The sequence below is a fragment of the Microtus oregoni genome, unplaced genomic scaffold (genome assembly GCF_018167655.1).
Source record: "Microtus oregoni isolate MIOR12 unplaced genomic scaffold, Mior012 000004F_ref0000308, whole genome shotgun sequence".
NCBI classification, from domain to species: domain Eukaryota; kingdom Metazoa; phylum Chordata; class Mammalia; order Rodentia; family Cricetidae; genus Microtus; species Microtus oregoni.
The window spans coordinates 8,804,601-8,821,629 of record NW_024543063.1 but is presented as its reverse complement, the minus strand read 5'-3'; the positions used below and the strand labels follow the sequence as shown (position 1 = coordinate 8,821,629).

At 44.1% G+C, this 17,029-nt stretch overlaps 1 protein-coding gene across 2 annotated transcripts in view; it reads left to right on the top strand.

Annotated features, from left to right (window-relative positions):
* The first annotated feature begins 345 nt into the window (after positions 1-345).
* The window catches only part of Dgkd (diacylglycerol kinase delta), a 106,714-nt gene continuing 90,030 nt past the window's right edge, over positions 346-17,029 (top strand). For both annotated transcript variants that reach the window (XM_041649810.1, XM_041649809.1), the window contains exon 1: positions 346-530. In XM_041649810.1, the coding sequence (XP_041505744.1) occupies positions 375-530 (156 nt within the window). In that variant the 5' untranslated portion in view covers positions 346-374. The remainder of the gene's footprint in view (positions 531-17,029) is intronic.

Genomic DNA, 17,029 nt, shown 5'->3' with positions numbered 1-17,029 from the left:
ACAGAAGTTCTGTCTTCTCTCCCTCCCAGTGGACATGTATACACGCATCCACTCTGCAAACTGTTTCACCAACATAGTACAGCAGCCTCCTAGAGGTCACTTACTCGGGAGTGAAAAAAGCAAAGTGTACTTAGAAAGAAGAAACAGAAATGTATTCCAAGAAGAAAACGACAGACAACAGAAGAAGGAAAGAGGTGGTTCAGGCAGAAACAACCACGACTGGACAAGCCTGCGTCTGCGCCCACTGCCTATGGGGGCGCGGTGGGGTGGGGCGCCGGTCTCTAGGCCCCGCCCCACTTCAGGCCCCGCCCCGGGCGCTTGGCCCATCCCATCCCGCCCCGCCCCCCCCGTGGCGCGCGCGCTGGCCGGGCAGCATGGCGGCGGCGGCGGGCGCCCCTCCGGCGGGTCCGCCTCAGCCTCCTCCGCCGCCGCCGCCTGAGGAGTCGTCCGACAGCGAACCCGAGGCTGAGCCCGGCTCCCCACAGAAGCTTATCCGTAAGGTGTCCACGTCGGGCCAGATCCGGCAGAAGGTGAGCCCGCGGCGTCGGCCGGGCGCGCGCCCCTCACGCCGCGGTCCCTGCCGAGGCCCGTGACCGTGTGCGAGCAGCCGCCCAGGCCCAGCCCGGCCGAGGTCCCGCGATCACTGCCGCCGGGCCGAGTGCGCTACCGCCTAACGGGCCGCGGGGACCGGGCCGCGGGGACGGGGCTGCGGGGACTGGGCGCAGGTGGGCGCCGCCGCTGACGAGACTGAGGCCCGGCGTGCTGCTGTGTCGCTCCGGGGACCCCAGGCGCCCTCTCCCCAAGGCCCGGGGGGGTCTGTACGTCTGAGAACTGGGCTCTGCTTCCCGTACTCACCTGTTTTGGCCTTACCCTCCAGTGCCCACCCGGCTGCGTGGTCCTCAACTCCCCCCCCTCCCCCCAGGTCCCGAAAGGGCAGGGATGCGCGTGTAGTGGCCGCTTCCCCCTCCCTCCTCGGGAAAGCCGGGGACTCCTCAGCCGCTGGGCACAGAAGTCTCCGCGGAGAACTCTAGCCGCTCGGGTTGCAGTGCGAGAGACGCATGCCTTTTTGTTTTCTTTCCCGAAGAATAAAGTTGCACCCTTTGCTTTCCCTTCCTTGCCCCTCTTGAAAGCCGCGTATGGTTTCTTGCCGAGGTGAGCCCTCCTGGTTGGAAGGGCTTCCTCAGGCAGGTGGCTGGACAGGTGGCGGAGAGCAGGTTGCCACCGTGGGGCATCCCTGGCAGTTCCGGCTGGCACGGGCTTGCTCATCCTGCTGCAGTGCGCTTTTCCTCCGCGGGCCAGTTAGTTTACTGGGAGAGCCATTTCTTGCTTTATCATCTGTCAGCCTCCGATACTTGCGATTGGGGGTGGGGGGGCACATTTAGTTGCTGCCGCGTTACCCTGTTGTGTGAGGTGCCCCAGTCATTCTGCACGTGGGATCGAACACCTGTGCTATTCTGACTATAACACGAACAGCCCCGGTGATGATAGAGCAATTGTATGTAACGAGATTCTCCGGTTTCTCTTGGGTTAGCTTTGGGTACTTGGGCTAATTTGTTTAGAGTTGGTGGTAACTAGTATTCCTCATTGTGCCCTAATGGGTTAGGGACTGAAGTGGAGCAGTTAAGTGACTTGCCCAGGGTGGCAGAAATAGTAAAACACGGGTCTGGGTTTGAACCTTGATGAGGATCTCACTGATGGGAAGCAATTTCTTCATCTAAGGGTTACTTGTCAGGGAGAGGACCCCTATTCTTGTTATGTTATAATATAGTAGTTGCTGTGGAAAATTTGAACGTTGCATCTGAAAGTTTGGGCACACCTGGAAATGGTCAGTGGCTCAGGTTGAGTGGAAGAGGCAGGAAAGATCATCCAGGGCCAGGTGTGAAGGCCCAGCCAGAGAAAGCACCAGTGAAGGCCATTCTAGGCCTGGGAGTAATGAGCGGATGTGCCCCAGGAACATGTGTAGGGAGCCCTGATACCAATAGGAATGCCCTTTCCTAGTGCTTGGACCTTAAGATAGGTACTGGTGTGAGGCAGATCAGATTCTGTGATTGAATAAAGTGATGGAATGAAGGCCAAGATCATGGTGGAGAGGATGGACTCCTCTGAGCTTCAAGTGAGTCCAGCATTTTATTGGTCAGGATTTTACTTCCTCAGGATGAAAACAAAAGCTGCTTTACCAGCTGTTCTGGTTGGTGGGGGGAGTGGTGGTTATTGTGTTAAAAATACATCCCGAGGACTTGTGTTCAGAATACGTTCACATCTGCTGTACAGATAGCTCAGGGCTGATTTTCCTTCTGGGTTGCTAGAGCTTGTCAGGATGTGGGAATTGTGAGGTTTACAGTGTGTGCAATAACTCCCTTTTGTAGCAGAGACGCCATTCACAATTTTTTTTTTTTGTATATGTGTGTGGTACATAGTGCAAGCTTCCAAATGATGTGCTCAATACCCTCTCTCACTGTTTGACCAGAGGGGTTCAGTTCAGGGGAGCCGTGACACAGGTGCTAGAGAACAGAGCGTGAAAGCTATAGTCAGTGAGGCAATTGGGAAATGAAGTAACATCCAGGAAGTCACTGCTACCACAGTGGAGGGACAAAGGTCTAAGGGAGGAGACCACAGAGGCAGTGGGTCTCCTCTAGAAACTGGAATTGTGGAGTCTCACCTGACAGAGCTCAGGGAGGATAGAGCTGTCACTACACGTATACTAACCTCCTTCTGCCTGGGCATCCTGCCTGTAAAGGTCACTTCCTCTGCAATTTGAAACACATCAGAAGAACCAGAGATGGATCGGAGGACCAGCTGGCCCCGAATCAGAGCTGTATGTATGACAGGCTTTCCAAACATTAGTCTACTGCAGCCTCTAGCCATCTGCATTTAGGGGAAAATCGGTAGTGGTCTTCTGATTTTAGTGTAAACTGTTAACTCCCTGATGCTGGGTGGAGGACTGACTGGGGCCTTAGAATGTGTATTTTTAGCAGGCTTCTAAAGTCATTGATACTGCTGTCCAGGAAGTATGCTTTGAGAAGCAAGACCCTATGGCAGTCCTGCAGAGAAAGAAGCCTTACCAATCTCCTCATACATCTCCTGGTCATAAGGAGTTTTGAACGTTTTCCTCTAAGCTTCTCCTGAAAATTTGACGTGTGTAGATTTGGGATGACTATTTATGACATGTTTGATTGATTTTGTTTGTTTGAATTCTTTGCATTTGAATCTGCTCCTAGAAAACACATGACTTCTTTTGTTGTTTTCTGCGCACAATACACAATAATGACTCCAGGACCACATAGCTAGGGTGGAAAGAGAAAACAGGTAATTAGTGCATTGAGCAGTGAGCTTATAAGCACTTGGGAGCATATTTTGAAATTTGAGTAAATAAGCTATTATTTAAGATAGAATTTTGTTATGTTTTTAAAAAGTTAACTTTTTTAAAAATTTGGATATAGGAATGTTTGATATCTTCTTTTCTTTTTTGAGCTAGGGTTTCTCTTTGTAGCCTTGGCTGTCCTGGAACTCGGTTTGTAGACCAAGTTGGTCTCAAACTCAGATATTTGCCTTCCTCTGCCTCCAAGTGCTGGGATTAAAGGCATAAACACCCCAAAGAAATGTTTATGTTTCTGATTTCAAGTATAAAGCTTATTTTTTCCTTTGTGAAATGAAAGTTAGTAGAAATTAAGTAAAGGGTTCAAGTTTTATTTCTTATTTTACTGTTTGAAGGGACAGGGTCTCATGTAGTCCAGGCTAGCCTTGAACTGTCTACATCATTGAGGATGACCTTGAACTTCTGTCCTTTTGTCCTACCTCATTGTCACACGCCTACCACTCTTAGTTTTGCAGTTCTGGAAATTGAATTCAGGGCCTCAATACTAGATAATCTGCCTACCAACTGAGCTATATATCCCCAGCCCTCAAGTTTAAAAGACTTGAAAAACTCAGGTTTATGAAACAACTGTGGCTGGGAAGTTGGGTAGAATGCTCACCTACAGGTGAAAGCCCTGTACCAAATAAACCAGGTGTGATGGGGCATGCCTGAATCCTAGTCATTGGAGATGGGGGCTGGAGAATCAGGAGTTTAGGGCCATCCTTGGAAACCAGCCTGGAGTACAAGACTCTGTTTTAGAAAAGGGGTCGGGGGTGGGGAAGATAACTCACATGTCATTCGATTTACTCATGTAAGTACGGATCAGCTGAGTGTAGTGGCACATGTCTGTAATCCCATGTGCTCTGGAGGTTGAGGCAGAAGGGGCTATGTTAACAAGATCCCGTCTTAAGAAACAAAAGAGAGACTGTATAGTTGGGTGGCTGTTAGTATATTCACAGTTGTGCAACTGTCACCACAGCCAATTTTAGAACATTTTCATCACCCACCCGTTTCCTCTCAGCTCTCCTAACCCTAGGCAACTACTCATGTTCTTGCTGTCTCTGTGCTTCTCCATTCTGCTTATTTTTTAGAACTAGACTCATTTAGTATGTTTTCTTTTGTGTTTTGTTTCATTCAGCTATTTAATTTTTTTAAAGTTAGCATATAAAGTGATGGGCTTTATTAGGGTACTCATACATATCATTGTACTTATATTCAGTGTACTTTCAGGATTCCTCCAAGTTATAGTATGTGTCAGTACTATATCTGTTTATTACTTAATATTCCACAACAAAAATATGCTTCATCTTATACACTTATAAATGAATGGATAGTAGGGTTACTTCTGCTTTTTGACCTTTCAGAAACACCCCTATGAACATTTGCATGCATGTCCTTTTGTTTTGTGCAGACATGCCCTCATTTCTCGTGGGTATATACCTAGGAGTAGAATTTTTGGGCCATATGGAAACACTGTTTAACCTTTTGAGGAACTGCTTTGAGGAACTTCTGGGATGTCTTAGAGTGGTTGCACCATTTTACATTTTCAACAGTGTTGTGTGTGAGGAGGAGGCTCCAGGTCTCTGCATCCTTAGTCATGCTTACCTTTTGTTTATTATAGCTGTTCTTGTAGGTGTGAAGTAGTGTAAGATTTTTTTCTTTCATTTTTTTTTTTCCTGTGCTAGAGATGAAGCCAGGGCCTCATGTGGGCTAGGCAAGTGCTGTATCATTGAGTGACTGATGCTTCTGGCCCTATAAATGTTCAAATCTTCCACAGCATTTACTATATAATAATGTCACATGTACTGGAGTCATCTCTCCACTAGACCAGCAACCCCTAGAAGGAAAAACCCTCCCATCAGTTCAAACCCAGAAAACAATAGCTGCTATACAAAGCTGTTCAGGTTAGTCTTAGTAAGGTCTTCAGGTCTTGACATGTCAAGTGTTGTGCCAGGCACTTGCTACCCTCTTGATCAGCATTAAATTTCAGAGAGGTAAGCCAGGAGTCTAGTCAGAGGTAAGTCAGAAGTCCAGCTATAAAGTTAATCAGAAGAGATGATGTTAATGAGGCCACAGTGCTTTGAAAAGAGATGAGGGTGAGACTAACCTGAACACAGGGAGAGCTGCCTACATCTGCTTGAGCCACATTGGTGAGTGCAATGCTAAGTTGCAGTGCCGGATGTAAGATACTGGTTAGACTCTGAGGAGGAGCAGGGTGCTTGATAAATGTGAATGTGACATTTGTATTGTATTTGTCTTTGGAATTAGTACTGGGATCTGTAGTAGGTATAGTGGTTCCCCAAAATACAATCTAGCCCAACCTCAGATATGATCTTATTGAGTCTTTGCAGTTAGCTAAAGATCTTGAATTTAGGATGAACTTTGATATCTGGTATCTTAATAAGAGGAACTTTGGATCCAAAGACCCAGAGGAAGAAGTCATGTATAAATAGCTAGCTACTGGTGCTAGCAAGATGGCTCAGCAAATAAGGCATTTGCCTCGTAAGCCCAGAAGCCTGTTTGATCCCTAGAACCCACCTAAAGGTTGAAGCAAAGAGCCAACTCCACAGGATTGTCCTTTGTCTTCCACACATGCACTGTAGCATGCAACCCCCTCCACTACACACATAAATAAATAATTGGAGGAAAACCCCAGCTGGATACTGTCACTGTCACAGCCACAAACTCAACAGTGTCGTGGGAACTAGAGGAGTCATGCTTGGAATCTCCGCTGGAACCAGCAGAGGAGGGTGGCTCTGCTGAACCCTGCATTTCAGACCTAGACTCCAGCACTGTGACAATAAATTTTCCATGTTTCAGCCTTGCAGGCTGTGGGGCTTGGTTCCAGAGGTCCAGGATGTTAGACACAGGGTATCCTGGGGCTGACACCGAAGGGGCTGGGAGTCTGAGTTCTGTTGTGGAGTGCCTCTGGAAGGCTGAAGTGTCAGATTTGGCTAAAAGGCAGGAGTCCTGGATGGACTTCACCATTTAAGTTCAGACTCTCAAAAACCACTTCTGAGGAATGTTATGAAGTAGAAGCAACACCATGGAAGGGCTGAAGGCTTGTTTGAAATTGCATAGTCCCATGAAGTCAAAACTATGCTAGAATGCCAGGGACTGAGATTCCTCAGAGAAGCACCTCCAGGATGTTGTATGTTGTGCCTGTCAGGTATTTATTTATTTATTGGTTTTGGTTTTGGTTTTTCAAGACAGGGTTTCTCTGTAGCTATGGAGCCTGTCCTGGAACTAACTCTTGTAGACCAGGCTAGCCTCGAACTCACAGAGATCTGCTGCTTGCATCTGCCTCCCAAGTGTTGGATTAAAGGTGTGCACCACCACTGCCTGGTGTGCCTGTCAGTTTTTAAACTCATAATAAAAAGGTGACACACAGGAGAAAGGGCTTTTGAGATAAGCCAGCAGCCAGCCAGCTATAGAGGCAGATCAGGGAGTCAGGGCTTGAGAGAAGCAGGCTAGAAGGATAACTCAGCAGTTAAGAACACATTCTTTTTCTGGAGAAGACTCAAGTTCAGTTCCTAGCACTTATGTTGGACACCACCAACTGCCTGTAAGTTAGCTCCAAGAATTACAGGCACCTGCATGCGTGCTCGCGCGCGCGCGTGCGCGCGCGCGCACACACACACACACACACACACTAATAAAAATAGCTGGGCATCGGTGGTGCACACTTTTAATTCCAGCACTCAGGAGGCAGAGGCAGGTGCACCTCTGAGTTCAAGGTCAGCTTGGTCTATAGATTCAATTACAGGATATCCAGGAATACACAGAGAAACCCTGTCTTGAAAAACCAAAACAACAACAACAACAAAAAACTAAAATAAAACCAAACAAAAAACTCTAAACCCAAACCAACAGATGGCCAACTATCAAGACAGATGGACATTGCCTTTAAAATTTGTTATGGACATTGCCTTTATACTTATGTTCAAGCAGATAAAGGACCATTAGAATTTTCAGACAATCTGAAATTATACCCAACAGTCAAATGAAGGTTCTAAGACTAAAGATTGTTATAAACAAAACTAAGTAGTCAGTGGAGGAGTAGATATACCTAAGAAACTGCAGTGGCCCAGAACATAGCTCCAAAGGAAGCAGCTACAAGGAAACCTGAGGACATGAAGAATGTAAAATCTGGTGATGGGTGAGATGACTAAGAGGGTAAAGGGACTTGCCACTAAATCCAGTGCCCTGAGTTCAGTCCCCAAGCTCACACCGTGAAAGAGAGAACCAACTCCAGAAAGTTGTCCTCTGACCACCTCTTGTTACCACAGCACAAGCATCCCCCTGTCCAAATAAATAGATGTGGATAGTAACTTTGTCTTTGGGTTTAAAACATGTATAGATTAAATACAATAATGTCATGAAAGAAAGGTAAACGGTAAAGCTATTTTAAAAAGCTATTTAATGTTAAACTAGTTAAGGATATGAGTCCTAATCTGTGTAGTAGCTCTAAAATAGCTGTGGATTGTGTGATGCTATAAATCAAGGACCGGGAAACTGAATGGAAAAAAAAGAGAGAGAAAAAAAAAAAGGAAAGGAAAGGATATAACTGCTCCTAAGTATGGTAGAGAAGAAAGTTTATTGTAGATAAAAGGGAGAGCATAGGTAGAGACAGGGACATCTGAGAGAGTCCGCAGTGGACATGACCAGACTGAGCTGGGCCCTGTGGAGAGAGGGAGTGGAAGGGAGAGGAGAAAGAAGGGAACAAAGTGTAGCAGTCTGGAGGCCAAAGATACAAAAGGGGTGGGTAACCAAAATGTCTAGATTACATAGGGAAGAGCCTCTGGGGAAAGGGCAGCCAAGCCTCTGGACTGTAGAATTCAGGATAGAGGATGGTGTATGCCAGCCATACTCTGTAACAGGTAGGGACTGCGGGTTGCTGGGGGAATCTGGAGGCCCACTTTAATTTGTTAAATAGGCATTTTGCTGTGTTTGAAACTTAACAGAAATGATATAATAAACTCTAGAGAAGAAGGCAAGAAAAGAGACAAAAATGGATGCTCAACAAGTGAGACAAAAGGGAAGCAAACAGTAAGGATTCTAAAGTCTTAGTGTAGCCATAAGCTTGGCTTAAGTTAGGGGAATGTAGCACAGAAGTAGAGTACGTACTCATTTGCCTAGCATGCATGAAGTCCTGGGTTTTAGTCCAGCACCATATATATGTAAGTGGATTTAAGTTCTAGCTAAGAGAGAGTATGTAAACTAAACTTACCTAAGCTATTTAAAATGACACATTTAAAATGCAGATGTAAGAGATTAAAAATAAAGCAGTGGGGAAAGTAATGTAAAGACTAACCAAAAGAAAATTGATGTATTAGCTTTAATATCCAATAAAGTAGGCCAAGGCCAAAGTTATATATAAAGGTATAATACTGATAAATGAGCTTAAATAAGATTTCAGGTTCAATAATTAAAAACTTGTAAGAAATTTGTAAGTATGTAATAATACCACCTCAAACTATGTAAAAGAAAAACTCACACAAGTATAACAGGAATCTCAAATGTCCACAGTCTGGCAGCACACAACCCTTAGCATTCCTAGGAGAGGTGGGAGGGTCAGAAGTTTAAGGTCACCCTCTGCTTCACTCTCTGCTGCAAGTTTGAGGCTAGCCTGGGATACTTGAGACCTTGTTACAAAACAAAACAAAGCAATACCCTCTTCCTCCCTTAAGTCACAGCAGGATTTACTTTTTTTGAGGCAGTGTCTTGTTACAAGGCTCTTGTTGGCCTCAAATTCACAGCAGTCTTCCTGCCTCAATCTCCTGAGTGCTGGGATTACAGGTGTGCATCACCATACACAGCTTCATAGTGGAGCAATTTAATATGTGTCTCAGGTGGTGTTAGGACAAAGCAGAATGTAAGGAAACTGTAAAGAAAAAGAATGTAAGGATGTAGCAGAACCCAACAATATGACAACCACAGAATTTAATTCTCAAATGTATAGACACATTTGCCAGAATTCCTCATGGCCTGATTACAAGGCAAGTTTCAGCAATGTTCACAGGAATGCAACTGTACAGAATATGTTTTCTGATAACAGAGGAATTAAATAAGACAAAGAAAATCCCAAGAGTGCATTTGGAGATTTAGGAGTCTATTTCTAAGTAATTTGTGGGCCAAAGAAAGCTAGAAATACTTTTTGAGTTGAATGATAGCAAAAAATATGTATGTATCTCTAATTCCAGCACTTAGGAGGCTGAGGATAAGTGTGAGGACAGGTGGGGCTACAGGCTAAAACCCTTTCTCTTAAATAAAAGCCCCAAACACTGACAACTAAACAACCAAACAATAAACAACCAGCCAGTCAAACAAGTCAACCAAACAGCCAACAAGCAAACAACAACCAGCTACCAACTAACCTCCAACCAACCAACCAACCAACCAACCACCAACCACTAACCACCAACCAATCAACAACCAGCCACACAACTAACTCCCCAGCTACCAACCAACAACCAACTACCAACCAACAGCCAACAAGCAAGCAACCAACCAACCACCAACCAACTAATCAATAACTAATGAACTACCAACCACCCACCCAATTACCAAAGAACCAACAACCAACCAACCAATTATCCAACCAATCAACAGCCAACAAAAAAACAAACCCAAATCAACTGAACCAACCAACCAGCCAAACAAAGCAAGCACAACATCGAGTAGGATGTAGTTGGAGTCACATCTAGAGAAAATTTCCATCAATTACTGTAGGCACTAGAAAAGAAGACATGTTGGAAAGGCATGAAATTCAAAGACAACACACTGAATCCAAAGAAAATAGAATACTTTGTTTAAAAAAGAAGAGTATGTACAAGTACTGTGGCAGGGGGGAACTGAGGAAATCAGCTAAAAGCAGTTATAGGTACAGGTGAAAGGAGGCTGGAGAGCTGTGTTCATTAAGAGGTAAGAAGTCTGTTAATAGGATCCAAATTGATAAGATGGCTCTGGATGTGGTTACTTGACAAGATGCTGCCAATCCCCACAGGTAGGGATGATGGCAGCCTGTACCAGGGTGGATACAATTAGCTGGGTTTGAGAGCATCTTAAGAGAGGACTCTGTTGGAAGAGGTTGATGACTCTCATGAGGCAATGAGGCCCTTTTCTAAGGCAGATGCCATAAGTGAATAAGGACCAACTGGGGGTTTTGTTTTGATCATCCTCACCCCTGTGTGTTATACTGGATTAAACTTTTCCCTCCTTTCCACCCTGCCCCAAATCACCGTGTAGCAGCTATGGGGATGGTTTATCCCAGCCCAGAGACAGGTGAGGGTGACAGTGGATTAGTATGTTCAGAGACAGGAGGGAGGGCAGGGAAGAAATGTGGGGAGAGAAGAAGAGGAGCTTCAGTGAAGGCTAGAAAAGGTGAGTGACTTGGTTTCAACAGAAGAGTGGTCTGCAGGCCATCCCAGAAAACCTCAGCAGGTACCTCATAAATACACCATAGCTTTTCCTCTATCACAGCAGGTCTTTGTACCTAAAACATACTAACACAATACACTAACATCAGATATAGAGATAATTTTTACATTTCCGTGACCGAATCCAAGTGCCTTTTTGGCTTCCCTCATAGGACAGGTACTAGTTAGTATATGTATTGAGCTGATTATCTTGGCTCTAGTTTCTTAAGCAAGAACAGCTCCCTCCCTCCCTTTCTCCCCACCATGACAGTAAATGCTTAAGAGGTAAGGGCAACTAACTGTCTTGTAAGATCTCTGTCTGATTGTTTCCTTATGGGTCTTTTCTCATTGTTCTTTTATCCTATGTTTCCTGTAACCTGGAAGTGAGAGGTCTCAGAGACTCCTTAAGATTCAGGCTGGTGTTTGGAGAAACTGAACTCTGTAATGCATTCCACAGAAGCTGTCCTGGCATCTTGTCCCTCTGAACTATCATCATTAGATGTTTTCATAGACAAATGGGGTTCTTTTCAGTTAGTAAGTTATCTGAGTGGTGCTTTCTAGGCATTGTGCAAACATCTCTTTTCCAGCTTTTACACATACTTTTTAGCCTTTAAGTATAATACTTGTCTGAGTGTATAAAATGGAGAATCCTTGAATCATCTGTTCTGCCACTCATTCTCTCTCTCTCTGTGTAGTTTTGTTTGTTTTTTTGAGACAGATTTTCTGTGTAGTCCTGGCTGTTTTTGAACTCATTCTGTAGAGCAGGCTGGCCTTGAACTCAGAGATCTACTTGCCTCTGCCTTCTGAGTGCTGGGATTAATCCCAGTGCCACCACCGCCTGGCATTATGTTGTTGTTGCCTATGTTGTCACTATGTATACAGTCCAGTCTGGCCTGAAATTAAGATCCTTCTGCCTTAGTCTCCCAAATGCTGGGAGTATAGGCATGTGACACAACATCTAGCAAGTCATTATTTTTGTTTTAATTTTTTATTATTTTTGATTTTGAGATAGGGTCTCACTGTATATCTCTGGCTGGCCTGGAATTCACTACATACATAGATCAGGCTGACTTTGAATTCACAGTAATATGCCTGCCTCTGTCTTCTAAGAACTGAGATCAAAGGCGTGTGTCACCATACCTAGCTATTTTTAATCAAAGTTTTTATTTAATATTTTATGTGTATTTGTGTATTTACTTGTACATATAAACTATAAGAGAACTTTTGGTAGTTGGTACTCTCCTTTCTACTATAAGTTCCAGGGATGAGCATTTTAACCCACTGAACCATGTTGTTGACCCGACAGTTGATTATTATTATTGTTATTATTATTTTAAATACAGGGTATCTCTGTTATGTAGCCCAGACCATTTGGAACTTATGTGCCGCGCACCGTGCCCCCGTGTCTGCGCTCTGTGCGCTGGCACCCAGTTCGCGAGCTTCGGGCAAGGGGGCTGGAGGTTAAAATACACAAACACACACAGATAGAGAGACAGCGACACGGGTCATCCTTGAATTCCCCAAGAATGCCCCCTTTATTGTGTTCAGGGGCAGATTATATAGAGATGCCGCGCCCCAGCCAAACCCACCAGAAACCACTCTCCTGCCATCAGGAACTCCTGAAGGTCTTGTGCTCAGAGCAGCTGTAGGCACTCAGATCAGGGGATTACAAGAAATTCAGGATCTGGGGTCTCACTGCTCCCAACAGCTATGTAGACTAGGTTGGCAGTTTTTGATTTTGATGCTTTCATTATCTCTTTTTTTTCTGAGATAGCTCTCTGTTCCAGCTGTAGTCTTTGTAGACCTGCTTGCTGTATTACCATCTGCTTCATCTTGAGGATAGAGCCTCAAAGTTGTAGTTGTGTGGCAAATGGGACACAGGTGCATCCTGTAGCAGAGGAGGTGTGCAGAGTGTGACATTGTATATCTCCCTCCTCTGCCTAGGACAGGAGTGCCTGTTGGTCCTGGTACTTCAGGCTTGTGGGCCTTTGCTTACCCTTTATGCACTGGATTAGGTTTAGGCTTGAGTTTCCTTCCTGAAAAAGTCTCGCAACCTTCTCCCTAGCAGGTCCTCTTTGGTCTCCTGTTGTATCCTCTTGTATTATTTTGGACAGTTCTTACTTTTCGTAGGCCAGATGGTCTGACCACTGTGTCCATGGTTATATCTCATCTCTCTTGATTTAACCTGCAATATTCAGGGAACCTCAATTTTGCTGCTGATATCATTGTGTATTGTACATTTTCTGCATTAGCTCTTCAAGTTGGATTTTAATTCTGATGTCATGTGATGAATTTTTCTTCTTTTTCTAATCTTTGCCTGTATCTTAGCTTGTTGTTTTTTAAATTTCATCCTGTTCTCATTTTGATGTTCCCTGTACTTTGAAAACTGCTTAATTTAATTTTTTTAAATAAAGGTAGTGTCTTCCTGGATCTTACTAATGAAGAGAAGCACATGTGCATGCCTTCCCTCCCTTTCTCCTCTCTAACCTTTTCTTTTCTCTGTTCCCAACCAATCTCAGATGAATTCCATGTTACTCCCATGTTTGGCAAAGTGTCTACTCCTGAGTCACTACTCCAACCCAACAGCATGAATTTTCTAAATCAGTTTTCTATTTTGTATAATAATTCAATTCATAGTCATGCTCATGATTTATGGCATATATTCTCTTCAGTCTACCTATGGTCTCTATTTTATTTTGACTAACTAGTTAGTAGTACCATGTAAGTAGCTGCTGGAAGAAATGCTGAATGCCCCCAGACTGTCTCTAGCTGTGCAGCCTCACCTGTGCAGTTCCTTTTCTAGTGTCTGTTGTAGACTATGTCCTCGATTTATGGGTATTTAGCAGTCTCCTACCACCCTGCACTGTTGCATCCCAGGTGAAGAGTGGTCATGATGGGGAGGAATCCCCTTGCCTCCAGTTTGAATTTGACTCAGATTCCCTGATGAGTGATACTTTGTACTTATGGGAATATTGAAGAGGATCCCTCCTTCCCTTTTTCTCTTTTTTAAGTCTTATTAAGACCATCTGGCCTCAAGTTCTCGATCCTCTGCTTCAGCCCACCAAGTGCTAGAGTTCCAAGCCTGTACTATCATTTACAGATACAAAAGTTTTAATTTTAGAGAACTCTCCATTCCCCGCTCCCATTTGTTGCTTGTTCTTTTGGTGTTATATTTTAAGAAGCCATTACCAAACCCAAGGTCAAGACGATACAGTCCTATAGACTTCTGAAGTTTCATTGCTTTAGCTCTTATATTTAGTCTGACTGTTTGGAGTTGTCTTTCTTATCTGGTGTGATGTAAAGTCCATGGGGTGTTCAGTTGTCACAGCTCTCCAGCTGCAATCTCAAGTGCAGGTGTCCCAGTGAAAGTGCCTTCTAGGAAGAATTTGTTGTCTTGACACTTTTGGAGATTTTTGTTTCCTTGCTTTGTTTTTGTTTGTACAGGGTCCCCCTGTGGCTCAGTTGGGCTCTCAACTCCTGATGATTCCTTGCCTCCACCTCCTGAGTGACACTGCATTAGTGAAGGTTTTTTTTTTTTTTTTGGGTGGTGGTGTTGAGACAGGGTCTTGATCGAGATCTAGAATCCACCAAGTAGCTCAGGATGACCTTGAACTAGTGATTCTCCTGCTTTGTTCTAAGTGCTAGGATTAATGGTTAGACTTTTTCAACAGTCAAAACATTCAAAAGCAAGTCTCCTTTCATCCCTTCCAAGCCCTCTGAGCATACACTTGACTTAGCTCTTTGCACAGCTCTTTATAAGGTCTAAAATAACACTGATGTCATTAGACCTAGGCATGCACCCCTCCACATTTTCCCTTTTGGTCTGCATTTGAAATCTTTATGAAAATCTTTTGAGCAAAGGGAATCGGGAGTGCTACTGGTCTTCTTTCTGTCTGGCTGGATGCTTTCATGCTTTGATTGGACAAATAGAACCCAGGGTTGTTAAGGCTGTTAAGTATGTATATGCTCAGCACCTGTGAAGCTGTAGTCTCTAACTCCACTATCAAACCAGACCAAACTAAAGTTGCAAAAAGCCTCACATTAAAGTACCATGTCAAGCTATGTGTGGTGGTGTGCACCTTTAGTTTCACACTTTGGAGACAGAGGCAGGCAGGTCTCTGTGAGTTCAAAGCCTCCTTGGTTTCCACAGTGAGACCTTGTCTTAAACCAGTAACAACATGTCAAGAGCTGTAGACATGACTGAGGTTAAGAGTACATATTGTACCCAGGACTTACATCAGTTACTTCACAATCACCTGTAATTCTAGCTCCAGATGTGCTGTGGGATAACCCTTCTGTATGCTGTGAATATATGTTGCCCTCATTGGTTGATAATAAAAGCTTCTTTGGCCTATAGCATGGCAGAATATAGCTAGGCAGAAAAGCCAAACTGAATACAGGAAGAGAGAAGGTGGAGTCGAGGGAGATGTGAACCAGTTGCCCAAGAAACAAGATGCCAGTACACTGGTAAAAGCCACAGTAATGTGGCAATACACCGATGAATAGAAATGGGTTAATTAAAATTAAGAACTAGTTAGTAATAAACCTGAATTATAGACCAAATATTCTGTAATTAATATTGAGCCTCTGAATGATTATTTAGAAGCGGCAGCGGGACAGGGCAGAACAGAGAAACCTTTATTTACACAAATCTGACACTTCTGTCATCTGCAGGCACTGCACTCATGCACAAACCCATATACAGACACCAACATACATAAAATCAAAAAGAAAACAAATCTTAAAAAGCAATTCATCAGACTTCTCCAGTTCATTGTCAGTGAGTGAATGGTAAAACCGACTGGTACTAAGTGCTGACCTGTGCATACTCATGTACTCTTTCTTTGTGTGTATGTATGTGTGTGTGTGCTGATTTTACCTTCATAACCATGTGAAGGTTGTGAGGATACTAGGGCATACTAGTCCTAGTCACAAGCTGGAAAGTGACAGAATGACAGAGCAAGCCAGAGCAGGCATGGCCTACTACAGTCTGCTTTGCAGGCGATTGAGGAAGGCTTGAGTGGGACACTGCTTTGTGCTGTTGGGAAACAACAAGGCAAAAAGTCATGTTTACAGAATGTATTTTAGCTATGTGACAAACGGTATTCAGAGGGAAGATGACATTAGGGCTTCCCTCCTGTGTGTGTGTGTGTGTGTGTGTGTGTGTGTGTGTGTGAATTTGGAGCATTTTTAGTTCACACAAACTGTTTTCTCACAGGAACATGTGTTATTTTATATTTGAGAACAGGGTACTGTCCTTCAGTGAAGGCCTGAGTGATGCATGGAGCCTAGTAGTGAGAGTTCTTCTGAGTGTGGTTATAGAGGGTGGTATGCTTCTCTTGTGTGGTGTAGGAGGGCCTTCTGTCTTTGTGTTGCTTTAATTGGTTAATAAACTGCTTTGGGCCTGTTGAAAGGGCAGAACTTAGGTAGGCAGGGAAGACAGAACTGAATTCTGGGAGGAAGAAAGCAGAATCAGAGAGATGCCATGTATCCACCAGAGACAGACGCTGGGAATTTTACCCGGTAAGCCACTGCCATGTGGTTATATACAGATTAATAGAAAGGGGTTAAATTGAGATATAAGAATTAGCCAATAAGAAGTTAGAACTAATGAGCCAAGCAGTGATTTAATTAATACAGTTTCTGTGTGGTTATTTTGGGGCTATGCTAACTGGTCGGCTGGGAAGAACAAGTGGCCCCCGGCAACACTTGTGGGAGATGGAGAGAGGCCTGTCCTCATCCTCTTCTCTGGAACTTTCTAAAACACAACCAGACCTGGTAGATTAAAGCAGACTGAATCCAAGTTATAGCCCACCAGAGATGACCACTCAGACAGAGTTTATAGCCATTTTAGTCTTTATTCCATGTGGCTAGGACTACACTTAGGTATTCTAAGGACCCAAGTGCTGAGTGTTTAGAGTAAGGGGTTTTTAAAGGCCAAACCACATTCTGGTATCTCACTTAACATCTGCAGGGGGAGGTTTGCACAAGCAAGCAGTTTAACAAAAGATAAGAAGTTAAAGAGAAGGTTTGCACAGGCAGGCAGTTAACAGAAGCTAAGTTAGCTGAGGCATCTTGACCTTAATTTCCTAGAATAGAGTTGGATAATTTTCCTTGGGACTCTCCATCATGTAGATCAGATTCTAGTTTAACCTAAAATGGCCTTAGCAAGAATACAAGATGGAGAAACCTAGGTACTATTTTCCCTTGTCACATTCCCCACTAGTTCTATGAGCGTGAACCAAATTACTGACTT